At 36.6% G+C, this 27,297-nt stretch overlaps 1 protein-coding gene and 1 long non-coding RNA gene across 2 annotated transcripts in view; one reads left to right on the forward strand and one right to left on the reverse strand.

Annotated features, from left to right (window-relative positions):
* LOC150084494 (uncharacterized) overlaps positions 1 to 27,297 on the forward strand; it is a 205,115-nt gene that overhangs the window by 65,493 nt on the left and 112,325 nt on the right. The window lies entirely within an intron of this gene.
* LOC150084495 (cyclin-dependent kinase 2-like) overlaps positions 1 to 27,297 on the reverse strand; it is a 75,451-nt gene that overhangs the window by 18,587 nt on the left and 29,567 nt on the right. The window contains exons 6-7 of the mRNA XM_090375245.1: positions 20,933 to 21,034; positions 7,881 to 8,084 (exon numbers count right to left, since the gene is read on the reverse strand). Coding sequence (XP_090231371.1) covers positions 7,881 to 8,084; positions 20,933 to 21,034 — 306 coding nt within the window. The remainder of the gene's footprint in view (positions 1 to 7,880; positions 8,085 to 20,932; positions 21,035 to 27,297) is intronic.

A 27,297-nucleotide genomic window follows, 5' to 3' on the forward strand; every position in this document is an offset into this window, starting at 1 on the left:
CATGTGTTACTCTTGCAGACAGTCTGCACTGCTCAGAAAACTTCATATCTGCCTGCACAATATATTTTATTGCATATATTTGAAAGAGACTCAAGTGCTTGTTAAACAAAAGGTCAGTGCAAAACGAAGCTTACCCCAGGTCCTTTTCACTCTCTACCACTGTTAGTATGTATAATTATATATATTTAATAACATAGTAAGAGAATACATTGATCGGGACTCAGGTTATTAATTCTGTAAAGAATTAGTGTCGTGGGAGCTCACTAATGTCCCTACTTGCCTGCACTAAATGAACGTATAAAAAATAATATAAACAATTTTATTTTTTAAAATTTATTTTAAAAAATGAAATTGTTTTTAGTTTTATTAATATGTATAATTAACCACTCTTATACCACATGGAGTTAATAATATATATTTTATTTAAGCATAGCCTAAACTAATTGGGTAACATTTCAGGTATCTTGCTGATACCCATCATCAGACCATGCTGCTGAATGCCCTCAGACCTGAAGAGAATGGATTCACATTAGTTTAGCCTATGCTTAAAAAAAAAACAAAAATTTATATTTTTAACTCCACATGATTTAAAAAAAAAAAAAAAAAAAAAAAGTAAAGTGCAGCCATTATCAACCCACTGCAGGATGGAAGCCTCCTCAACAATTCATGCTGAGGGAAATGGACCATAATCTGCACGCTGATCCAGTGCGGGTTGGCAGATCGACCATATTCAGCAGTCACGGGCTTGAACCCCAGTCTACTCAAAGAGCGTGTGCTACTGCACTCCCGCTCCTGACCACTCGGCTACGGAGGCCTTTTACGAAGCACTCAATTAGGAATCTGTTAGCTTATTATAGTATTATCAGTTAATCAAAAGTAATATTAATCTTATTAAATTTCATTGTTAATTAAATTATTATTATTAGCCATATGGTGCAAGGAAGCCTGAGGCTTATGCTGCACCAGCCAAAAGAAAAATTCCCTAGTTACCCTGAGAGAGAGAGAGAGAGAGAGAGAGAGAGAGAGAGAGAGAGAGAGAGAAATCATCAAGAAAGAACAATGATGATATCCAGCTCAGGTCCCTGGGTGCGCCAAGCCCACCAGATGTGAGCCCCTGGGTGGTATTTAAACGGAAATCATGACCCAGATTAGAGCTGCGAAGCAAAGATCACAGACTAGCAAGAGTGTGCTGTGACTCAGGGGAGAAATGAAGTGGGCGATTCTCCAACGCATGTCTCAAAAAAAAAAATGTGTGAAATGTTTGCCGACCTTTCTAAAACAGGACATGAACTTGTCAAGGAGGATGCCTTTGTGTGTGTTAGGTGTCTAGAGTGTGAAGAAATTAGGCGCCAACTCAGTGTTGTGATGGGCATCTATGAGAGCTTGAGATGTAAGGTAAATGCACTTGAAGAAATTAATAAGAGAGGCCCATGAAGTTCTTAGCTGCCCAGCTCAACGGCAGAGCTCATTCCTATGCATCAGGCAACACAGAAACAATCTCCAAGGCAGAATGCGCTGATCCCAAAGGAACTAGTTATTGTTGGTCAAGGAGATGGGAAATATACTATGCACAGGAAATATACTATGCAAGAAGGATAGATGGAACAGGACTAAGGTATGTCTGCCAGGGACAAAAGTTGATGACGTAGAGCAGATATCATCTTTTAAGGGCACAAAAGGTGATATTGTTGTACACATTGGAACTAATGACATTAAGAGTAAGAGATCTGCAGATTTACTCAACAAGTACAGGTCAATGTTGAAAAAAAGTCACAAGTTAGGGTTGAATGTGCAAGTGTCTGCAATTCTGCCCAGACACGAAAGGAGAGAGTATATGATGAGAGCCTTGTCGATAAATTCGGCCCTGGAAAGATTGTGCAAGGCTCAAGGAGTAGAATTTTTTTCAGCCTGGTCTGTGCTTCTTGACAGGAGAGACTGCTACAGGAATGGGGTACACTTAAATAGAAAGGGTGCAAGAATATTTGCTGATGCTATCAAGGCCGTGTTACATGGGTCAGGCAATGGAGATTTCCAGGACTGCTGGGAGTCATAGTGGAACAAATAAATACATGATATAAGAGTGGTTAATTATATATATATAATTCTTAATGGATAACAACCACATAATGTCCTTCCCTATGTTTTAAGTTTTTTTTTTTTTTTTATAAGCACCAAGCATAAAAATTCTTTAGATAGTTTCCAAAGACATTTGGTGGTTCCAGGTATGATTAAGTAAGGGAGGGTGGGGGTAGTGATTTTGGTAATTTCTGGATTTGCTGCCTGGGTAGTACACAATATTTCCAACATAATATGCTGTAGAAAAATGTCAACTGTCCCTGATCTATGCATTCTCAGCAATGGACAGTATACTGCTCATTACAACTATTGAGAGTGTGGCAATAACCCTCATCTTAAATTCACCATAAAAATGAGACATTTTTGGTAAAGCCTGTTCTACGAAATTATCACAGCAGAAAATCTGCTAAGGACAAATCCAATCCAACATAAAAAAAATTTAATCTATAAAACATTCATTTGTAAAACATAAGGCGTTCCTAAAAATTCCATTTTGGTGTGGAAATTTTCCTGAATTGAGTTGAATTGCAACAGTTAAGCATAATTTAATTATGACAGTTCTACAATTTCAACCTGGGATGGCACTGAATGTTAAAACATTCCCATCTTATAAGCTTTTTGGTAATGTTAAAAAAAAAAAAATAAAAAAAAAAATAATATATATATATATATATATATATATATCAAAATAAAAATATTTACACAGCCCACCTCTCATTTATTCCCCTTCTTCCTGACAGGGAATCAACACCAGTAAGCTTCTACCTTTTAAGCAGTTACACAAAAACCACAGATGTCTTATCCCTTTAACAGTGTATTAGGTGCATGGGGTCAATTCAATGCAGATAACTTTCCATCCCAATAATACTTTCCAAATTTGTGCTTTATCTACTCCACCACACAGTTGAACCTCATTGGAAGTGTCTTCTTTGAATTCTCTGCAGAAAATTCGAGAAATATTTGTTATCAAACAATTATGAAAAATTCACAATTATGTTTTGATTGACACATCATGAAGAGTTATGGATCTGCTGCCTGGGGAGCACTGCCCCAGACTGATAGCACAGTCTCTTTATTGAAACGGTACTTTCTCCAATCAGTAATGCTCTCTGGCTTTGTGACATTGATGCATTATTTGGAATCACTATTTACGCATATGCTTCATATTTCGTGCAGCAAACGCTCCTGTTACTGACTTGTTCTGGTCTAATCAAAGCTTATGTTGAAGGGTATGGTTTTTAAATTTTCATTTACTTGCCAACAGGTCCAAAGGCAGTTTTAATTTTCAAAAATTAATTTAAAATGTTTTAATGTAGAAAATGGATTTTTCACAGTTGTGTTCAGAAAATATTGAAAATATTGGTAGCATAAAAAAAAAAAAAAAATCAACAATTTTGAACAACTTGTATTTTTTGGCATTTTTTTTTTTTTTCCAAATATTTACCTGCCTCAGGGTACTTGGGCTTTTTTCACCTTAAAAGCATGGATGCAATTTTTGCAATAACATTTTCAATAACAGCAAATATATCCATCTTTCTTTAAGACTTATTTTAGCTCTCCTAAAATATTTTCAGCATATTGTGGATGTTCCTTCCATCATTTGGTTTTCATAATTTAAAATATTAATTAATTTATGCTTTTGATTTATTTTGAAGCTAGTCGTGATTTTGCAATGACCATTAAATTACATTAAATTTTAAATGCAAAATTATAATTTTTTTAATGAAAACTGCAAACAAGAGATATTAGAACCTGTAGTACTTAGGGCCGTGCATGGGTTTGAAGGTTGAGAAGATGAAAAAAAATATTTGTTGACATTAGACTTGAACCTGTGCAAATTGTAATTTTCAGGAAATACGTATAAAGTAAGGTTGTTCCAGAAAACGGAAGTTGAATGAATAAATGAGGAAGAATAGCTAGTTCTGTGAGTTTTAAGCTGGACAGTAAAAAGATGCTGACTGGTTGCAGCAAGTGTTCGGACTACTTTGTCAGAGAGAGCAGAAATTACAGAAGCCAATTCAGAAGAACAGTGCCCATGGAAGTATCTATAGAACAGGCATGCATCAGAAATAGAAATATCTATGAGACAGAGTGGAGAGACTGTTAGAGATGAGTCATTAATTAACCTAACTGGCCTCTTTTGAATGGAATCTAGAAGCCTGAGAGAGGTTTTGGGAGCACTGCCCCAGATGTGGGAACAATATTCCAAGACAGGGCAGAGTTGACATTTGTAGAGTGAACAGCTGTTGAGAAGAAAGTAATGCTGACAGTGAAAGAGAAAACCCAGTTTTTTAGATGCAGAGAAAGCAATATTTCTAATGTTCTTATGCCAAGAAAGATTAGAAGTCAGGATGATCCCCAATAGATATATATAATCATGCCTATAAATCAGAATGTCATCTATGATCATAGGAGAAGAACTGTTTTTTGCCAGATATGACAAGACAGTTTTAGGACTGAAATCAACTAAGTTATCTTTGCCCCAGTGGAGAATTACCTGAAGATCAGAATTTAAGGAATTGTTGGTGAATATTCAAGAAATTGAAGCTGTTTGAGCAGGGTAACGTTTCTCAGACTGGAAAGTGGAATGAAATATGCTACCATCAGCAAAACTATGGATAGGATTTCTGATCAATGGAAGAAGGTCATTAATATACAAGTGGAAAAGAGTGGGAGAAGGAACCTTGGGGAACACTAGCATTACTGGAGAAGTAAGAAGACAGAGCCATCTACCATCACCTGCAGTGAGCAGTCAGAGAGAAAACTGGTACACAATTAAAAAAGGTTCTTAAACCATAAGATGGAAGTGTATTTAGAAGACTTATGCCAAATATAATCAAATGCCTTTCAAATGTCAAGAGCAACCGCTTGAGCTTCAAACTTTTCCACTGAATTTGTCCATAGATGTGTAATGTAAGCCAGAATATCACTAGTGGATCAACACTGACGGAATCCATACTGGCAACTGTTGATCAGATGGAAGGTTCAAGATAGTTTAAGAGATGCCAGTTAACTGATTTCTCCATTACTTTAGAAAGCATAGAAGTAATTGCAATGGGATGATAATTGGATGGGAGGTATTTGTCACCCATTTTAGGAACTGGCTGGATATGAGCAAATTTCAAAGCAGAAGGAAAAACACCTTTGGAATAAGAAAGTAAAAAAAGGGCAACACAGTACAGGTTTTGAGAACAAGTGGAGAGATGCCATCAGGACCTAGAGCTTTCTTAGCATCGATTCATAAAAATCCTTCTGACCACAGGAGACATTGAATGGGGTGTACTGGGAATGGTGGGAGGTGGTTTACCAAGATCATTAATACATGAGTTGGAAAAAAAATAGGATGCTAACAGGTCAGCTTTATCCTTGACTGAAGTGGCAACAGAACAATTTGGTGTTGACCGAGGTAGGAACAGAGATGGGCAATAGTTACAGCCAATAGCTTTGGCAAGTGATCAGAATGCTTGGCTACCATTTGGACAAGACGCAAGTTTTCTACTCTTGGCTTGTTCGAAAGCTAGTTTGGACTGATTAATAACTGCTTTACAATTGTTGCGAACTTTGTTGGAGGCAGAAAATGAACCTGGACATCTGGGAACAAGCCAATTAAAATATGCAACATTTTTCTCCTGAACAGCCTTAGCACATTTATTGAAAAACCAAGGTTTAAATAACGGATGAGATTTTGAAGTGGAGTATGGAATAAAGGATTCCATCCCAACAAGAATAATTTCACTAACACAATCTGAGCAAACATTGACATCAGAAGTTTTGAAAGAGTAATCCAACAAAGGAAAATAAATCTTGCAGATCATCCCATTTTGCATTCTTGCAATGCCAAACAATGCTAGGTTGGGAATGGCCATGAAAGAATGGCTCCATTGGAGAAGAGGCCACCGCCAAGTTCTGAACTGAGGTGCCTTAGAGGACCACTCACCTCAACTGTGTACTTAGAAAAGTTGTTTTTGAGAAAAAGATCAAGCGTGTTTGCTGTGTGGTTAGGATCGTCTGGTATTCATGTAGGTAAATGAACAATCTCTGCAATGTCATTAGTAATTGCAGCCGACAGGCTAGCCAGGTGGGTAAAGTGCCTGTCTGGCAACCCAAAGGTCGTGGGTTCGAATCCCACCTCGGGCTTGGATCACAGTAAAATGCAAAAACTTAGGGAGGTGCATTATGGCCATAGAAGCTGATGCACAACAACTAACAAGAAAAAAAAAAAAAAAAGTAATTGCAAAAGCCTCAGCAGCTGGACCAGCTGGGTCCATGTGACTAGAAAATGGAAGCCAACTTCCATTTTCTATTCTTTTGCTTCCTCTCTTTGAAACTTGACTTTCTCCAGTCCAACTTTCCTAACAGTAAGGTAAATCACCAAGGAAAATTACTTCACTGTTAGGAAAGTTGGACTGGAGAAAGTCAAGTTTCAAAGAGAGGAAGCCAAAGAGTTCCAAGTGATTAGTGGAGTTGGGAGAACAACAGAGGCAACAGATGAATTTGACAATGTGGTAGAGAGATTTTAAGCCAGAGGAGATTCCAGTACTAATTATCTGACAGGGAATTGTCAGAATGGACATATGCACAAGTACCAACTATGAAGCAAAAGGAATCAAACAGCAAATAATTTGGACAACTGAGATTCTGTCAGAAAAAGTACATGGGATCTGGGCAGACTAGGTGGAAATGGACATCATTCAGATTAGAACTGAGACCATGTATATTTCTGAAATGAACGAGGAAGTTTTTGGGAGGTTCAGATCTTTTTGCAGATAAGATTGCTCTATTAGTTTGACAATTCATGGTGTATTCAGTAGTAAGAAAAGGTGGGGGGGACATGCTGTATGAGGTAATGAAATTTTTAGATATGGCTTACACATGGTAAGAATATACCCAGCTCCTTGACATAACATAATCCCTACAATGCCCCTGCAAACACACTACTCAGACTCCTTCCAGTCACTATCTGGCAGAGTAGAGGCAGCGAAATTATACACTAGCTGATCCAGACGCCTTCTAGAGAGTTACCAATAGCTTTGGTCTGGTGTACTAACTAGTGTCTAGGCTGCAAACAGTTTTAGCCTTGAGTCTGGCTATGATGTCCATCATCACCTCAAAAGACATCCATCACGCTGCATGATGGAAGAGATGGGGAGGGTTTACCAGAGCTTTCCTCTGGAGACTAAACATGGGCTCTGCCACTTCAAGCCTCCATTAAGCAACATGGCAGTATTGCACTGGTTGGTGAGTCAACTACCACCTAGTGTTGCCCGGTGACACAGAAGCAGCATTTCTCTGTGTGGTGTGGGTGCCACACCTCAACCCCTGCTTACGTTGGTTCACACCTAGGTAAACTGCAACCATTATCAATCCACTGCAGGATGGAAGTCTCCTCAACAATTCATGTTAAGGGAAATAGACTATAATCTGCCATGCTGGTCCAGTGTGGGTTGGCAGATCGACCATATTTAGCAGTCAGGACTTGAAACCCAGTCTACTCAAAGAGTGGGTTTCAACACTCCTACAACACTCCTGCTCCTGACCACTCTGCTACAGAGGCCATATTTCAGGACTTGCAGTCCCACCATTATGAAGGAGCAAGCAGAGGATTTGGCTGTCACAGACTGACCAGATTTTGCTGAAATTAGGTCCACTTGACTTGAGTGTCATCTGAATTTGTTTCACCAGCATTTTAGACTAGGTAGCAAGCACAGACTTTAGGATATCACAGACATCCTCAGGGACCATAATTTATATTGTCACCTTCAATTTAATAACATCTATATAAATAACAAAAAAATAACACTCACAAGCAGTAAATCATGACCATCAATATCCAAAGTTGAAACAACTTTTCGTATATCTTGTGGATGCCACTTAGGGAATGAAGACTTATAATCTGGAAGGTTAGTAACCCCTGGCCATATTTTTTCATCAGGGGTTCCTAATGTTCGAAACACCCTAAACAGCTGATCTATTTCTGAATCCCCAGGAAAGAGAGCTCTTCTTGTTAACTAAAAAAAAAAAGAAAAATGTAATTTGCAGTAATTAACAATACTAAAGCAAAACCACCAAAACAGATTTTCATACCTCTGAGAAAATAACATCACTGAACAAATGTGTTTTTCCCCTATTGAAGCTCACATCATTAAGGAGAATTTACCAGTCACTTTAGCTTGACAGTTATGTCTAGCCTACATGTTCATATATTTCAACAGGTTTCTAGCCTAAATTTTAATTATAGAAATTATTTCATTCATCACAAATTGAAGTCAATATTTTTGTATGCAATAAAAGCCCAGTTGTCTGGCATAAATGGAAGTAGATATACATAATATTTTCTCTTATACATTCACATTCACATTATGCTACAGTAATGTTTGAACAAACTTTTTACTATGTTTATTGTGTTTTTTACTGCTTGACTATCAAGTTTTTTTTTTTTTTTTTTTTTTTTGAACAGCCATCTTTCAATTTTTGTACAATAAAAGTTGCATTAAGAACCATTGTCTACTTTTTAATGAAATTATTTGCTCTTTCCTTTAAAACTTTATGTTGGGACATTTTATTCTACTACAAACTAAACTATAAATACACTGGCAAGTACACAGCACTACCTTATGCAAGTCACAAAATCAACACTTACAAACATAGGTGACTATGTGGCAATGCTCTTGATGCTATATGTGTACATGGGAGGCTTGGATTATGTAACTGAGCCATTCCTTGTTGCCTGTTTTGTATTGTACTGCAAATAAATTTCTTTATAAACAAATGGAAGCACTTTTCTATAGCAAACGAAGCTGCCAACTTTTCACCTTTAAAAAGCTGGAGATAAAGCATTTGTGAACTGGAGGAAAAGATTTTTAGGCCAAAGGTGAAACAGGATTCCTTATAAAAAGCAGGACTAGTGCAGGACTGAAAGAAAGAAAAAAAAAAGGGTGTTTTTTTTTTTTCACAAGTGGCTTTTTGAAAGTCTGCACTACACTAAAAATTGAATTTCACTGGCAAAATTCAGGCATAGGATGGTTTATCAGTACAATATGCTTTTAAACCCAAAGTTACCTAACATTTTTCTGTCTATGGATTTCTATTAGCGATCAACTGAAAATCAGTTGATTGATTCAAGAAAGATGCTTCAGCCTATGCCCTCTTCAGAAATGCTGAGTCAAAGTTTTGTTTATAATAGTGGCATGCTGTTCAGATTTGGCTCTTAAGAGCATTTTCAAAACTCACAAGAACTGAATTCAGATTTTTTTTTTTTTTTAACCTTGTGAAATATTCTCTCACACAATCAGCACAGCTACTGTACATGCACTATTGCATATTGGTAAGAAAAGCAATATGTGAGCTACTTCTCACTTAGACAAATTAAAGTTTGTCACTGTTGTACCAATCTAGTTCATGTTTAACCAAACGCAGTTCTGCCCAGTGTACACGTTTCCAAATCTCTACTTCAGTGACATACACCAGTTGAAACTGCTTAAATCTATCTTTATTTGGGACTTCTTGCTAGATGGTAAATTTTCACCAATTATTTATCCACTTTCACAGTAAAGTATGCAGCTCCCTTTTCAAGGCACAAATTAATAAGATGACAAGGATAGCTTATTACCACCTCCTCAACTCCTCTTTTATTACCTTTGCTATTAAATTGCTAAGATTAGGAGATCTGTGGAGTTACTTAACAATTACAGTTGAATGTTCAAAAAAAAAAAAAAAAGTTGCAAGTTACGGTTGAATTTGAAAGTGTTTGCAAATTTGCCCAGACATGATAGGAGGGAGTATATGATGAGAGTCATTTGCTATTTGGCCCTGGAGAGATTGTGCAAGGCTCATGGGGTAGAATTTTTTTTCAGCACGGTCTGTGCTTGTTAACAGGAGAGACTGCTTCTACAGGGATGGGATATACTTAAATAGAAAGGGTGCAAGAATATTTGCTGATGCTACTGAGACAGTGTTAGGTGAGTTGGAAAACTGCTAGATTGGGGGGGGGGGATTTCACAGACTAAAAGATTAACAGTAGCTGCAGGCTAAGGCAAAAGTGAGTCTTGCACTGGTTCTATTGTAATGAGCAGCAGCCTAGAGAGCAGGTTGCTGGGGATTTCAAGAGCTGCTGGGAGTCATCATGGAACAAATAAATACTTGGGCTGTGGTAACTAAGAGTAAGAACAGGTGCATGTATACCAATGCTAGGAGTTTAGTAATAAATTTGATGAATTTGAGATGCTGGTCAAAACATCAAAGGCAGATATCACTGGGATATCAGAAACATGGTATCACACATAAAGAATGCAGAATTTGGGCAGTACAATATGTACAGACAGGATAGCAACAGAGGAGGGGTTATGCTATTAGTTAAGAAATACATCAAAGCTAAGGAAGTGCATACAGTTGACATGGGTGGACAGTGGAATGGTGAGTCAGTTTGGTGACATAAGCACTGGGAAAGCAAAACTGGGCAAAAGGTAAAGAAAGCCAACACGAGAACGACGAGAAACGTCGTTCTCGTGTTGGCTTTCTCGTGATAACTTACGTGAAAAATTAGTTTCCCAATATGGCACTAGCGCTGCTCACTCGGTAAACAGATGGTAGGCATTATTGGTCTGGAGCAAAGTCGAGAACGATATACTGATTGACAGATAGGCGTGGTAAACGATGTGCTGATTGGTGTGCAAACACAACACACGATAACATCGGTTTAGTAGCACTCAGAAGCACTAATCGTAACTTGCCCTAATGAACTCTTTCCACAATGGTGAAAAAAGGTCAGATTACCTCCATTTGAATCCCACAGGAGCTTGAACCCCTCCTGAAGTGGAGAGGATAAACTAACCTTTTTTCTTTCGAATCAGTCATACCGTATTTCTTCGATTCTAAGACGCCTTAATTTCAGAAAAAAAAAAAAGCTGTGATTCTAAAAAAATAAATAAATAAAATAAAACACTAATCGATATCTGCATCTGAATCAATATCAGAGTCTACTTCACATTCAGGGTCAAATTCTTCTGAGCCGTCATTATCTTCATTATTCCACAATATATCATCTTCTGAGCCATTGAGAACATTGGTGATGCAACATTTTTTAAATGAGTGCTTTACTATTGTTTCTGGGATCAGCTTCCAAGCTGTTGATACCCATTCTGCCAATTTTGATCCTGGCACTTAATTTTTCCGGAAGGTGTCAGCAGATTGTCACTCAACAGCCAGGATTCATATTCCTTTCTCTTTCTAAACTTAACCCAAGCACGGTACTAAGTACTATAGGTTCTAATACTTCTCGTGTTTGGGGTTAACAAAAAAAAAAAAAAAAAAAAAAATTCCTTTCTCAAGTAATCCTTAAATGGTTTGTTGACTGAAACGTCGAGTGGCTGCAGTTGGCTAGTCATGCCACCAGGAATCACAACCAAGTCACCACATTTTGCACGATTTTATTTTTAACACGTTCGGACAAATGTCCACGAAATGCATCAAGTACTGGCGTGTAGGTGGGTTACGAAGATTTCCAGGACGTCTATTCCACACAACATTAGTCAGTTTTCCATAAGCTCTGCCAACATCCATCCATTTTTTTGTGCACGCACAATAACATCTTTGGGGAAAATTTTATTCTTTGGTATAGTTTTTCTATTTAAAATTAAATATGGTGGCAACTTTCGACCATTAGCGGTGATGCGTAGCATCACAGTGACACGCTGTTCTTCATAGCCCGTGCTTATAATCTGGATTTCTTTAGCGCCTTTAGCATTGACTGTGTAATTTCGAGGCATATCGAAGAAGACTGGGGTTTCATCAGCATTTCCAATTTGACTAAACTCATTTTCTTTTTTCCCTTAATTTCATCACCTGTCACTGAAAGTTAATCAGCTTCTGTTGAAAGTCTGCAGGAATTTTTTGACAGATGTTCGGCGCCTTAACGATAATCCACTATGATGCATGGGTCTGTTGCACCAGACATGACTGCCTTTAAAAATTATTTCCTCTATTCCGAGGGACTTGGCAATTTCTCCAGATTTCAATTGCATGGCTCGTCGAGTGATGGGTAATCCTTTTGCGTATGTCTCCGTTACAAAATGTATCACAGCTTCATTGACTTGTGGAAATCTTCCATTCTTAGGCCCTGTAAAGCACTTTACAGGGTTGTTGCTTTGCATGAAAATATGGAATTGCGATCATTTCTCCAACAACAAACATTTACTTCACTAATGTCAAAATATCGACTCACAGCTCTATTTCTATGTTCTTTTGCATAAACAAAAACTTTTCGTTTCAATGCGGCTTCGTATTGCAATCTTTTTGACATTTTAATGTGCAATAAGGGATCAAAATTAACAAAATGCAGTAACTCCACTTCTTACATACTTTCAAAGATACAAACAAAACTTCCTGGTTTTTTTCTGAGTGAGCTCCACTATAATGAAATAACGGTGGATTCACATTTCGAAAGCACATGATATCACCCATGCCACTTTATTCTCCAATGGAATTGGAGAATGCAATAACAGTTAAATTTGGAGGCAGGGTTTCCACATAAAAACAAAACTTGTGGTGCTGTGCAATGTGCGGGAAAATTCGAAAAAAAAAACTTTGATTGTAAAACGTCATTGATTCTAAGATGCACCCCGTTTTTAGAGATGTTTTTGGGGGGGGGGGGGGAAGTGCATCTTAGAATTGAAGAACTACATTCAATTTTATTTTCCTTACAAATTTCTTCCATCTTTAAAAGATCTATTGCTGCTAGTACCTGTTTACCGATCATCACAAAACTATTATGCACTGTTCTCTACTCATAAATACACATAATGCCAACCAATGACTATGCAATAGCTTGTTGTCTGTCACGCCCACCACCAATCATTTCATCGTTTGGCACACCTATCTGTCAATCGATATATCCTTCTTGATTTTGGCTCCAGACCGGTAACACCTACCGTCTGTTTACCGAGCAAGCAGCACTACAGTCCGGTGTCGGGAAACTAATTTTCTGTGCAAGTTATCTGACGTTTCTCGTCGTTCTCATGTTGGCTTTCTTTACCTTAGCCCAAAACTATTATAGGCCTAATGACTCTGATCAGTACAATAAACAACTGTACAGAGAAATAGTGGGCCAGTAAATCAGGTTGTCTTATAATGGGGGATTTTAACTTCCCGGACATTGACTGGAACTTATACTGTTGCACATGTTAAACTACTGTACAAATTGGAGCAGTATGATATTAAGGACAAATTGCTGCTATATATATGAAGGATGGTTGAGTGGTCACTTTCACACTAGCAAAGTGTTTGTGGATTTATTGGATAATTGTTTTCTCCAGCAGCATGCTTAACAGGCAAACAGAGGAAGTAATACCCTTGATCTGATTATCAGCAGTGATTCTTCATGCATTGGGAATCTGATGGTAAAGGAACCACTAGGTTGAAGTAATCACATGTGCTGATGTGGGATTTACTCAAAGATGTAACTACCATCAGGGGTAGAGGGAAGGGTTTTTGCTTTTGTAAAGGTGACTGCAGTGGTCTAAGTTTTTAAATTCTATACAGTGGGACCAGCTGCTGGTGTTAACTACAGCAAATTCTAAATGTGCAGCATTCAAAGAATTAACCTCGGAAGCTACTAGGCTTTTCATACCAACTAAGAAATATTGTTCAACGTTTAGGCCTAAATGGATGTTAGATGTGAACTTCTAATACAATACGTTTTGACACTTATTGCATTAAAGAAAAATGCATGGGATATTGGATGCATATAAACTATCAGGTGACACAGAAGCCTATGGTAGATATAAGCTGGTCTGCAATCAAGTCACAAAGGAGATTAGATGGGCGAAGGCAGATTATGAGAAATCCTTGACAAAAGATGCAAAGAAAAACAGCAAAGAGCTCTTTACCTATGTAAACTCTAGAAGGAAGGGGATGAATCTGATTGGTCCACTTGATATCAATGGTTTGATTGTTAATGATCATGCTTAGGAGGTAGCTGACAAACTGAGTATTTTGGATCTACATTAACACATAAGGAGATATTTGAGGAGGTGAATGCCAGAAGTTTATCAAACTCAGTCAAGGACTTAAATCATTCTGTAATAACTGAGAACAAAATGGAGAAATTGTTGAAGTTAAACATAAGAAAAGCACCTAGGGTGGATAGGATCTATCCAGTTATATTAAAGGAGGCAGCAAACCCTTAGCCATAATTATCAGAGCTTCTTTGGACTGGAGATGTACAGATGTGTCTCCAATTCAAAGGGGATCAAAGGGTGACACGAGTTTACAGACCTGTTACAGAACAGGAACTTCTGTTCTGGGGATAATGGAGGCATTGGTTAAAGAAGCACTGCAAGATCATCTAGACAAGACTGCAGTATAGTTCAGAAACAACATGGGTTTGTTAAGGGGAAGTCTTGTCTGACCAATTTGACTGGATACTATGTGGTCACAAAGGAGCTGTATGCAAAAAAATAATTTTAATATCATATACAGTAGAGAGTCAGTCATCTGGAATAACCGATGTCTCACCTCTTCTGAATAGCCAAAAGTCCCAGATAATCGAACCGGAAAAATTTCCGGTATGATTATATAAATTTAACCTTACCATTAAATCAAAGAAGATTAATTAATAAAAAAATTATAAACCAATCTTGGAAAACAGAAACATCCATCCAGACATTTGTAATAATTTTTATGCAAAATCAGAAAAATTAGAAATATTTTTAATGCTCTTGGTTTTTCAAGACTTACCGATAAAGAGCACTGATAATCTGTGCATCCCAGTGGCATTTGCATGCACAGCAATTGTAACTCTGTTTTCTCATCTTAAAACTTGGTGCAGGCTTGGTCTCAGGTTATCCATAATCGATACAAATTCTGTTATAGCATTAGAATTTTTCTTGATGTCATAAATTGAAGTCCCCAAAAAAGTCCCCAAATGTCTTTGGAGAGACTTCCTAAATTTTCACCTTTTCTAATTCTATTAATAATTTCCGTTTTTTGTTGCAATGTTAAAACTAAGCATTTTCTTTTCATTCACATTTCACCGTAAAAAAATTATAAAAATAATAAATCGCAGTTTCAAGCCAATATTATTCTTCCCGAATCTGGAACTAAACTAATCTGAAATTCACTCATGGTTTCCACGAAAATCCATTAACCTCTGATATTTTTTCTAAAGCACATTTCTGAAGGTCACATAGAATTCTAGAGATCACAACCATAAAACAATTTGCAGTTTTCAGTTTATTGGGCTTTTTGTTTGTACAGTCTGTTATCAATGGGTAGTAAACTCGATCTTTCACTTATTATAATCAAAATTCAATTTGCACACATGATCACTATAACCGGAGCTTACCATATTACCATTAATATAAAAAAAAAAAAAAAAAAAAAAAAAAAAAAAAATCAGGCTTTCAAATTATTCCAGATAACTGACGTTCTACTGTACTTGATTTTTTTAAAGCTTTGGATACTGTTGCACATGGTAAACTACTGTACAAATTGTAGCAGTATGACATTAAGGACAAATTGCTGCTATGGATAAAGGATGGTTGAGTGGGAGAAGACATAGTGGCAATCAATGGATGCTGTCATTCATGGACTAATGTTATTAGTGGATTCCCTCAGGGTTCGGTGTTGGCCCATTGTTTTCTGTATTTATTAAGGATACTGATGATGGTATATCAGCCTTAATATCCAAGTTTGCAGATGACACTAAGGTTGGCAGGGTTGTTAATGACAGTATTCTACCGCAACAGGATCTAGAAAAGTTGAGCAGATGGGGTAATTGTGCAGTCAGATATGAAGTTTTCTGAGCAGTGCAAACGGTCTGCAAGAATAGTGGATCATGTCTTGTGAATGATATACAGGAATTTTTCTAGCAAGGATAAGGAGGGTGGTTATCCCCTTATATAAGGCAATGGTCAGGCCACACCTTGAGTACTGTATACAGATCTGGAGGTCTCATTTTAGGAAGGATGTAGAGCTGCTGGAATGAGTACAGAGAAGGGTAACGAGATTGGTGAATGGAACAAAGTTTGTCTTATGAAGAAAGGCTTAAGTTCTGCAAATTGCAGCATCTGGGCACTAGGCTCCTGTGAGGTGATCTGATTGAGGTGTATAAAGCCTTGAATAGTTTTGACTGAGCAAGCTCAATGCTGATGAGATTCTTCCTCTTGCCCAGATTAATCACCTGAGGGGACATAAATTCAAACTGAGGAAAGACAGTTGTAGAATAAATGTGCGGAAATTTGTCTTTAGCCTGCAGATTTTCACTTTGTTCTGGCTTCAATTCGGGAATGAACATTAATTTTTATTTTGTTTGAGTTGTTTTCTTCATTGGATAACTATATTTAAGGCTTATTTTCTGTTGTCATGTTTGTCTTGATTGCCTGCATAGGAACACCTGTGGTTCTTTTGCAGTTAAAAAGCTGACAGAAACAACAGTATTTTGGAATTCCACAGTACCAATGCCTCTTGAAAAAGTGATCACTGTGGTTACCCTAAACTTTCTCACTTACCTTCATTTTAAAATTTTCTTCTCTAATTAGGTCAACATTTGGCCATGGGTCTGTTGGAGTAGGGATTTTCTGAGCTTGTTTCTGGGAGCAGTTGCATTAAGCTGGAAACTTTGTTTCCCTAGGTAAGTCCAGGCTTCTGACGTTCTTTTTCTCCCCTCTAATTCTTATTTAATTTTAATATTCACTTGTATGCAGGCACCAGTTGGCACCTCACCCTTATTGCTAGTTTCAATCTGCAACTATCTTCTCAACATGGTATAACAGTGTTTTTGACTTCATAAAACATTAACTGATTTTTATGAAATCAAATTGCATTCCCACATGCATTCAGGTTGTTCAGAAAAGGTTATCAATGTGCCCCCTGTAGAGTCATTTCCAGTGCTGGCACTAAGTGAAAGCTACTTTCAGTTTGATGATTTTATTATTACCATAGGTCGGCATAATGGAGAATAACTTAGAATCACTCTGATTACTGCCATCTGTAACAATCAAAAAGGGCTCATTTTTCAAAGTCATCATTACATCTTCTTACTCTATCCATGTAATTTCACTAACAATGATGTATTTTATTTATTTTTTTGTTTTTGCTATATTGCTATCAAGAAACATTTTTCAACAACATGCTTCATGATAATTAAAACGCAGGAGGACTGTTTGACAACTTGGATTTTCTATGACAAAAAGATGCAAATAAACATTTGGTGCATACAACATTATCATCACTATGAAATGCAACATCTATTTTTGCATTACTTTCTGTGCACTGCATAGTCAAGCTTATTTGTTTGCAAATGTGTGCCACTTGAAAGTGAAATATCACATCAACATATGGTACACAAGGCAAATGTGTTACCTTGTTCAAATTTATAATATGTGGAAAATACTGCGTATGTTTTCTGAAATTATGTCATATTTCTTTAGCATCTTACTGAAAGACATTGTTAATTAGCTTTGCATGACAAAGTCTAACAAAATATTACAATACAGTGATCCACATTGGTGCCTCCGTAGCCAGGTGGGCAGGAGCAGCAGTGCGTAGCACACTCTTCTTGATTAGACTGGGGTTCAAGCCCGTGACCATCAAATACGGAGGATGCGGAAAGGTCAGGGAATAACCACCACATATCCCCAGAGCAATATGGCCTTAGTTGCTAATGCTCCTAACAAAAAAAAAAAAAAAAAAAGTGATCCACATTATTGTGGCACATTTCTCTTTTGCAGTGTAGACTACCACAGCACACCTGATGGCCAATTCATTAATGAAAATAAGCAGAAATTTGCAAGATTAAAAAAAAAAAAATCCAATTTTAATGTAGTTTTATTTGTTATTTATTTTAATTTTTTGTGAAAAGATAGTTTTTGCAAAAAGGCAAACTCTTTGTCACCAACTATACTATGATGGTGAGGCAGAAAATAGTGAAATCAAGTAAAAAGACAGATTCTGATAAAAATCCGAAGAGTTAGCAGTTGTAGATATTTCAATCTCAAACGTTCTTTTAGAGAACTTAACGCAAACCAGAAAATAACTGTTATATTACACAAAATGCCTTTTATATCAGAGAACATACAAAAATCAAGTTACTTTTGATGACCAACTGAACTTTATGAAAAAAAAATGAAGAAAAATAAGTAAAATATAGTATATAAATAAAAATATATATAAACATATTTTATATAAACAATAAAATAGATTAAAATCACAAAATATAAGAAAAGGTAAAATCAATTAAAATAAAAAAAAAAAAATGGTAACTTTCAAGGTGGTGTGCCTCTTTGTCAACCAAATAGTGCATGACACAATGCAGCATAAATAGTGAAATTGTCATGTGCTAGAGGAACAAGAACATAATAATGCTCCCGCAAACACAAAAATAAATAAATAAAAATAACTAATCAGGCTCTCATTGATGAAAAATGATGTGAAATGATTCAGTGCACTCAGAATATTGCACTGGCAACAATATTCTGAGTGCACCAGTGCTCGTCAAGTTGCAGGATGGTGTACTCCATAATAGGACAGTGCATGTACCTCAGCTGCAGTTAAAATTAAGAGCCCACAATAACAATATGGAGTGCCTCAAAAAATGTGAGAAGTCAATAATGTTAATGCGGGAGGTTCAGGCTTATTATGTTCATTCCAGTAATGTTCAGCAATCGTGGATTGAGCAAAATTGACAGCGCTGAAAGCCCCCCCCTCACGCTCATGGATGCAGTCTTCCAGCATTCTGCTGAATTCACCAAACTGCAGAAAACAGAACCACTTCACATAAGCATAGGGAGTTCTTGTTGGTAATATGTGACTACAACTTCCTGCAAGCAAGTTGTACACATTTAATATGTAGCTTACATCCTGGCAAGGCACTTAGAAACACCCAGACGATAGGGGTGTAGGCAGTAGACAACAAATTAGCGTCATGAGGGAGAATGCTGTTGCAAGGCAGTATCTCAAGCTTGTAGCTCAAGTCTATCGAGAACATGGAAAGGGTATCCACATCTCATTAAATCCACCCTTACTCTTAACAACCTCAGCACCTCTGATCTATGGAACTAGAATGGGAAACATAACTAAACAAAGCATGGGTGGTAACTCCATAAATGCCCAAGGTGTGCACAGATCCAATGTTAGTAAACTGGCTCACACACACAAATGGGGTTCCTAAAAACAGAAGTTTCAAGGTACATGACAAATGATTACATGCCACGTAATGAAGACCATTGCCTGTTTCTAACTGCATAGTAAACTGGATGTGAGAGAAAAAAAGGACTTAAGAAAACAGAATTGTTGGTCCCATACCCTGGGAAATTACTGCAAATATATCTTTAATATAGTGCTGCCAGAGCCAGATTGGAGCAGCCAACTTTGAAAAATATTAACGGTGTTGGCTATGAACAGAACTAACAGGGGCACCCATAACTGTACCCTGTACTTAATGGTATAAAGCATAATTTAACACAATCGTGGCTCAAGTCAGACACAAATTCAATGCAGTGCAAATATCCTCTACAGAAAGAGAGGTCCTTTCCTTCAATGTAGTATTCCTATCAAGGAGCCATCAAAAACACTCAACACACTTGTTGGAAAGGAAGAGAAGTAAACAGGGAAATTACATCAAATGAAACCAAGACCGCTTTCAGAAATATTAAAGTCTCTAATAACCTGGAAAAATTAAACACCACTATTCACAGTATAACACGTATTGACTACAAGAGGTGTTGACAGTTTTTTAGAAAGTTCACATGTCAGGGTGCCATGACAATAGGATGCAGCAGAACACCCGGTTTAGGAATCTCAGGTAATCCATAAAATTGAGAAAGTTGGCAGCCTGACACACGAAGTCACTAATGTAGCACTATTAATCTTATTTTGTAAAAACCAGGAATATTTGTAAAATATTAAGAGTTTACCTCAATATAGTAGGCAGAACACTTCTGTATGATATAGGAAGGAAAATAGTTTTGAATATTTTCGTTAGATTCTTTTTAATTGCATTAAATTGATTTTTAATTGTTTTAAATTGTGTTCAATTGGTTTTTAATTATTTATATTTTACTCTAATGTACTGGTAAGTTGTCGATTTTTAATTTTTTCCATTTTAATTTCTGGAGAGTATCATATGGAAGTGTTCTACATACTATATTGAGGTAAACTCCTCTTATTATTTTACAAATATTAATATCAACATAGAACGTATTGAGTATTACAGCTCTGATTCATACTATCTAAAAACCAGGAATATACAAGTTGATTAACTATGGATTCCACCTTCATTAATTTGAATACCTGCAGAAGGAGAGGATCATGCACAAGTTCATAAACTATCTTGCAAAAGCAACAGGTCCTTCTGAATATATCAGCCTTGTCTAAGGGACAGTGTGGCAACCCTTGTCCACAGGAAGGACAACTATCATGATGATCTTGGAGTGAGATAAGGGCTCTGTGTTGAACACAGTTGAGTTGTGGGAGTGACTTTTTCAGGAAGGTGACTGAGAGGAGTTCCTGCTCCATCACCAAATGAGCTTTGAGAGGTTAGCATTGGGCCTAGTATATTAAATGCGTACAACTTACTAGCAGAAAGTTGTAATCACATTATTAATGTGAAAACTTCCATCCCTGTGCTTATGGAAAGTGATTTTGATTACTGCTTTGTTGCTGCAAAACTGCATCCATGAACATAAGGAGACCATCAGCACTACCAATTTTGCTCAATCCACAGTTGTTGAACATTACTAGAATGAGTAATGTTCAACTATAAATGTAATAATGCTGAGAGTACTGACTGCTTATATACATAAATGTTGTTGCTATAAATAAGTCAATAAAAAGTACTGAAGAATACAACAGACTTTCTTACCATTTCAGCAAAAATACATCCAATACTCCATATATCTACAGGAGTTGAATAAAACCGTGTTCCTAGAAGAATTTCTGGGGCTCTGTACCATAAAGTAACAACCTGTAATAAATAATAAGTGAAATGTAATAAATTTCATAACGTGTTGAAATTTTGGGGTTTTGGAATTTACATATCACAGGCAGTTTACTTCTCACTTATATTCTCAACCATTATATTTTATATCATTTTAGCAGACAATTTTGTATTAAATATTTTAAACTGATATTAATTGTGAGATATCTGAATATATTTTTCTGTGATTAACTGAGATCTATGAATGTTTAATGAGAAAAAAAAATAGTCTATGAAGAAATTAAGAATTTCCCAATTTTTCCAGCTAGATATTTGTTGAAGCTAACCATAGTATTTTAGCAATAAACAGACTCACACCAACCATGAAAATATAAGTATTTTACTGTAAATAAAATATTTACAAATTAAAATAAATATTTACAAAATCTGCTATTATATTAAATTATGTACATTATAAATTGCTAATATTAATTTGCCCATTATGTACATTATAATTTATTGCTAAAATATGAATTTGCCCAACCTCAGAGCCCTTTTTCAGGATATCGCTAACCATAGTAAGTCATATAAACAAAAAAAGTTTTTCCACTTACAAGGAAAAACAGTTAGATTCAAGTTCTTAAATTTGGATATTACCCTTGAAATACTTCAACAATATTAATAAATAGAAACAGCAAGGGACTCGGCACTAAACCCTGTGTGACCACACTTATAAATTAGTCTATGAAGAGTAATGGCCACTTTGAACTACGCCATCCACTACTGCTTAATCATCCCTTTACACATAGGAATAACTTGCTCATAATGCCACACTGCTCCAATTTATACAATCATCCACTGGGGACTGTATCAAAAGCTTTACTAAAATCTAAGAAAATGATGTCAAAACTATTATTTACATCTAGGTTTTTTTGTGACAACCTTACAGTAGCTATGGCTGTATGTCCATCTGCTGATTTTGCTTTTAACCCATCAGCTAGCATGTGATAAATTTCTGATTCACCCTGGCAGAGGTGAGGTCTTGCAAACCCCTATTTTTAAACACCATCAGTATTATTTTTAAAAATTTCTCACTGATTTTTCCCCCTTCTGTTGATTAGCTTAAACAGTTTGAAACTAAACAATGCCACCCACATACACACACCATTTCTACTTGTTTTTATTTGTTTGTTTCTTTGCTCCTTTTCATTCCCCTCCCATATTGCCTCTATATATTATGCAACGTGTTGTTGGATATTGCTTATTCAGCTACACTGTATAGATTAATAAAAAGAGTTTAGACGAGCATAAATATATTAATCTGTTTTAGGTAGTGGAAAAACTCAGATAAATTGGAGTTGTCCCCAATAATGTCTAAGTTGAAGAGACTCGTTTAAGTCATAAGGATCAGAATGATGTGGATCTGGCAAACTGATAATACGTGAACTCTATAAGAATGTTTTATAGTTAGTGGTGAATCACAGTGCAAGCATAGTGGGGGATTATTTCCTTGCAATAAATATACATGTGCAAGGTGGGTTGAGCAGAAGCTAGATTTCCATAGCTGTGGATCCTGTTTTATATTTCATAACTTATTTAACTGGTTATGCCAATTTTCTTTCCATTTTTCATTGCATATTTGGCATACGATTGGTTTATAGTCTGTGTAACCAATCTGGATCAGGTTGTTGTCAGTGGGATTTCTTGCTGCTTTATCTGCATGCTCATTTCCTGGTATTCTAGGTGCTCTGGAATCCAACAAAAAGTGACAGTCTCTATTGTTATGAAGTTCGGATATTTGAGTTCTTATTTGATTTTTAAATGGATATGGAGAGCAAGAATTGCCATGGAGAGCTGTCACTGCACTCAGTCTGTATAGATTATAGTCTTCGGAGTGAAATCATTAACAAGTAAGGTCAAACCCATTTTAATGGCATAAGAGTTCTGCAGTGAAGGCTCTGCATTCCTGTGGTAATGAAACAGAGACCGTTGATGTTCATAGTACCACAGCAGCGTACTGATCATACCACCCTCTATAATCTGTTTATTTTGTTATCAACTTAATTTCCTTCTTTTTGGCAGCAGTCTGGTTTTTAGTAGTGAGTGCTTAAGCTTTTGTTTTTACTGCATTAGGCCCTATAAGTGATGTTACTTTATTGTGCTTTGGCAGGCTGGCATTTCGGTGAATGCCACTGTCTGTTGCGGTAATTTGCATTATGTTCAAACTGGAATAATGTTGACAGCTGTTGTATCCAGAGGGCTCTCTACGAGACTGGATGCAACAGTTGTGTATTTTTTGTTCCTTGCTTTGTTTGTCTTATCTTTTTTTTCTATTTTGGTTGGTTTATTATACCATATTAGTAATATTTCACACTTTTTTGGCCTTGGCATGGTCAGATGGTGCCAGTCAATTTATTATTTATTGGCTTATAACTTTGGCTGTATTTACTTAATATTTTCCAAAATGTTTAGATACTTATTCCTTCTATTCTCCTTCTGACTTAGTTTTCTTTACTAATTTTCTTTTCTTTTTTTTTTCATATTGCCTCTATATATTATGTGACATGCTGCTAGATATTGCTTATGCATGTTTGCAGTCATCTTTCTTTCTTTCTTTATTTTTACTATTAAACATTTTTACAGTTATTTTTAACACACACAAAATATATATGCATTTGTTTCATTCACCATGACTGCAATTATAAAAACTAATAATAAATTGCCTTGAAATCCATTACCAGATGCAGAACATGCTGCAACCGAAAGAGCAAGCTGGCTTTACGACTGGATTCTCAACTATGGATCACCGTCAAGTAATATCGCAGTTAATGGAGAAAGCAAATTAATAGAAAACACCATTATGCCTGGAATTTGTGGATTTTGAAAAGGCATTTGACCCCATACAGAATAGGAAATATTTCAGGCACACTGGAAGGACAAAGCATAGACACCCCATACATTATGATTTTGAAGAAAATATGAGAATGCAACCTCCTTTATTAGGCTAAACAGACAATAGCAAATTTAAAATTGAGAAAAGGATTTGACAAGACAATATCTCAGAAGTTGTTTATTGCTGCCCTTGAAGAAATTTTCAGAAGATTGGACTGGTAGCAGAAAAGAGTCAATTTGAATGGAGAGTACCAAAACCATTTAAGATTTGCAGATTACATTGTGATCATAAGCCACAATCCCAAAGAAATAGAGGAAAATCTTTATCAGTTATGCGGAGTTAGTAAGGATTTTGGACTAAAGATGAATATGGCTAAAACAAAAGTAATGATGTACAAGTATGCCACAGAAAGGGATATAATCATTGAAGGAGCAGTAATTGAAAATGTGGATTCATCTACCTATCGGGGACAAGTCAGTTTTAATAATGATAAATGGCTGGAAATCAAGAGATAAATAAATTTCAGATGGATAATATTCAGGAAATATAGTCACATACTGAGGAGTAATAGCCCAACTTGTCTGAAACATAAAATAATGAACCAGAGTATACCCTCACCATAAATTATGAAAGTAAAACTTGGGCACTCACCAAAAGAATGGAAGAACAGCTGAAAACTACACAGCAAAGAATGGAATGAATTATATATGGTACCCATGAGGAGCTAAAAGAAAACCTGGAAGACAACAACAGATGGACAGATGAAATTCACAAGTTCATGGGTAGTAAATGGATGGCCATTGCACAAAACAGTAGGAACTAGAAAGTTTCTGGACAGGCCATCATCCTGCAGTAGCTTGAAAACAGCTGACGATGACAATGCAGAAGCTAATCAGGGAATGTCAAAGCAGTGAACTTCAAGGTTCTCCTCTTATGGATATCATCTGTATGTTTAGAATAATAATGATTAAAGTTGAGAGAACTGGTCATACAATAAGTGCTTCTAAAAGTAGGGGTGTGGATCTCCTTTCCCCTTCAAATAACCACTAGGGCTTTTTTTTAAATTCTAAAACTATTAACAAAATTAAATTTTATTTTTATAATGCATATATTATTGCTGATAAGTAAAAAAAAAAAAAAGGCTGCATGCTACAAACATTACAGTGTAATTCTGTGTGCATGTGTTGTACTTGGGTTGCTCATGAGTAATTGCCTCTGGAAAGGGATTAGAGTAGAAAGATTTTTCATAATCATTAAGTAGGTTTCATTAAATTTCTTAAATTTATGTTACAACTTAAAGGTGTTGAGAGAACCATTTCACAGGATATATTCAATAACGTAAGTTACATGAAAGGTAGTTAGCATTAGTAGAAGCATATGATGCAAGAAAGCAAGATTATGCAGCATCAGCCAAAAAAAGAAAAAACCACTTCCATTTCAACCCTCCGTTTGTTCAAAATACCTGTCCAGCTGAACCTTAAATTTATTTAGGCCATCAACTTCCACAACAAGGGATGGAAGTCTGTTCCACCAACCAACCACCCACTGGCTAAAGGCAAATTTCCACACATCTATCTTACATCTGTCTTTCCTCAATCTGAATTTATGCCTTCTCAGGTGATTATTCTGAGCAAGAGGAAGAATCCCATCGGCATTGAGCATGCTCAAACCATTCAAGGCTTTATACACCTCTATCAAATCACCTTGCTGGTGCCTAGTCTCTAGACACTATAATTTGCAAAACTTAATCCTTTCTTCATAAGAGCAACCCTTTGTTCCATTCACTAATCTTGTTGCCATTCTCTATACTCGTTCCAGCAGCTCTACATCCTTCTTGAAATGAGGCCTTCAGACCTGTATACATACTCAAGGTTTGGCCTGACCATTGCCTTATACAAGGCAATAATCACCTCCTTATCCCTGCCAGAAAAATTCCTGTACATCATTGATAAGACACCATGAGCTACTCTTGAAGCCCGTCTGCACTGTTCAGAGAATTTCATATATGCCTGCACAATTACCCCCAGGTCCTTTTCATTCTCTACCACTGTCGGGGTAGTACCGCAAATTTGATACGTTGCTCTAGGGTTGCTGTTTCCCCATATGTAGTACTTTACATTTGTCAGTATTAAACTTCATTTCCCACCTCTCAGCCCATCTGCTCAACCTTTCCAAATCCTGTTGCAGCAGCATAGCATCAGTAGTGTCCTTAACAACCCTGCCAACCTTTGTATCATCTGCAAACTTGGACATTAAACTTGATATACCATCATCAATATCATTTATAAATACAGAAAAAAATAATGGACTGAACCCTGCGGGACTCCACTAATAACATTAGTCCATGATGAGCAGTGTCCATTGATTACCACTCTCTCTTTTCCCCCCTTAACCATCCCTTTATCCATAGCAGCAATGCCACACTGCTCCAATCTGTGCAGCAGTCTTCCATGTGCAACAGTATCAAAAGCCTTTCTAAGATCCAAATATATAATATCAGAGTTATTCCCTGCATCCAGTTCTTTTGTGACTGCATCCTAGTATCCAATCAAATTGGCAGGCAAGACTTTCCCCTAAGAAAACCATGCTCTTTCCAAGCTATAACTGAAGTCTTGTCTAGATGATTCTGCAGTGCTTCTTTAACCAGTGCCTCCATTAATTTTCCTGGAACAGAAGTTAAACTCACAGGTCTATAATTACATGTCAGCCTTTGATCCTCCTTTGTGAATTGGGGTCAAATTTGCACATCTTCAGTCTATGGGTACCTCCCCTGAGTCCAAAGAAGCTCTCATAATTATGGCTAAGGGTTTGCTTACTTCCTTTGCTTCCTCCTTTAATATAACTGGATAGATCCCATCCACCCCAGGTGCCTTTTTTATGTTTATCCTCAATAATTTCTCCTCCACTTTCCTCTCAGTTATTAAAAAACCATCTAGCTAACTGGCAGAGTTTATCTCACCTCTGGCATTCCCCTTCCTGAATAACTCCTCATGTGTGAATGTAGATGCAAAATACTTGTTTAGTTTTTTAGCCACCTGAGTAGGATTCTCAACTGTTGAACCATCAATATCCAGTGGACCAATCTGATTCATCCCTTTCCTTCTAGAGTTTACATAGGTAAAGAACTCTTTTCTGTTTTTCTTTGCATCCTTTGCCAAGGATTTCTCATAATCTGCCTTTGCCTGCCTAATCTCCTTTGTGACTTGGTTACAGACCAGCTTATATCTATCATAAGCTTCCATGTCACCCATTAATTTATACGTATCCCATGCATTTTTCTTCTCTGCCATATGTCTCATTAGTCCATCTGACATCCATTTAGGCCTAAACCTTGAACAATATTTCTTAGTTGGTATGTAAAGCCTAGTAGCTTCCTAGATAAGTTCTTTGAATGCTTCCCATTTTGAATTTGCTGTTG

This window comes from Mastigoproctus giganteus, chromosome 6 (genome assembly GCF_048544385.1).
Source record: "Mastigoproctus giganteus isolate SK-2022 chromosome 6, ASM4854438v1, whole genome shotgun sequence".
NCBI classification, from domain to species: Eukaryota; Metazoa; Arthropoda; class Arachnida; order Uropygi; family Thelyphonidae; genus Mastigoproctus; species Mastigoproctus giganteus.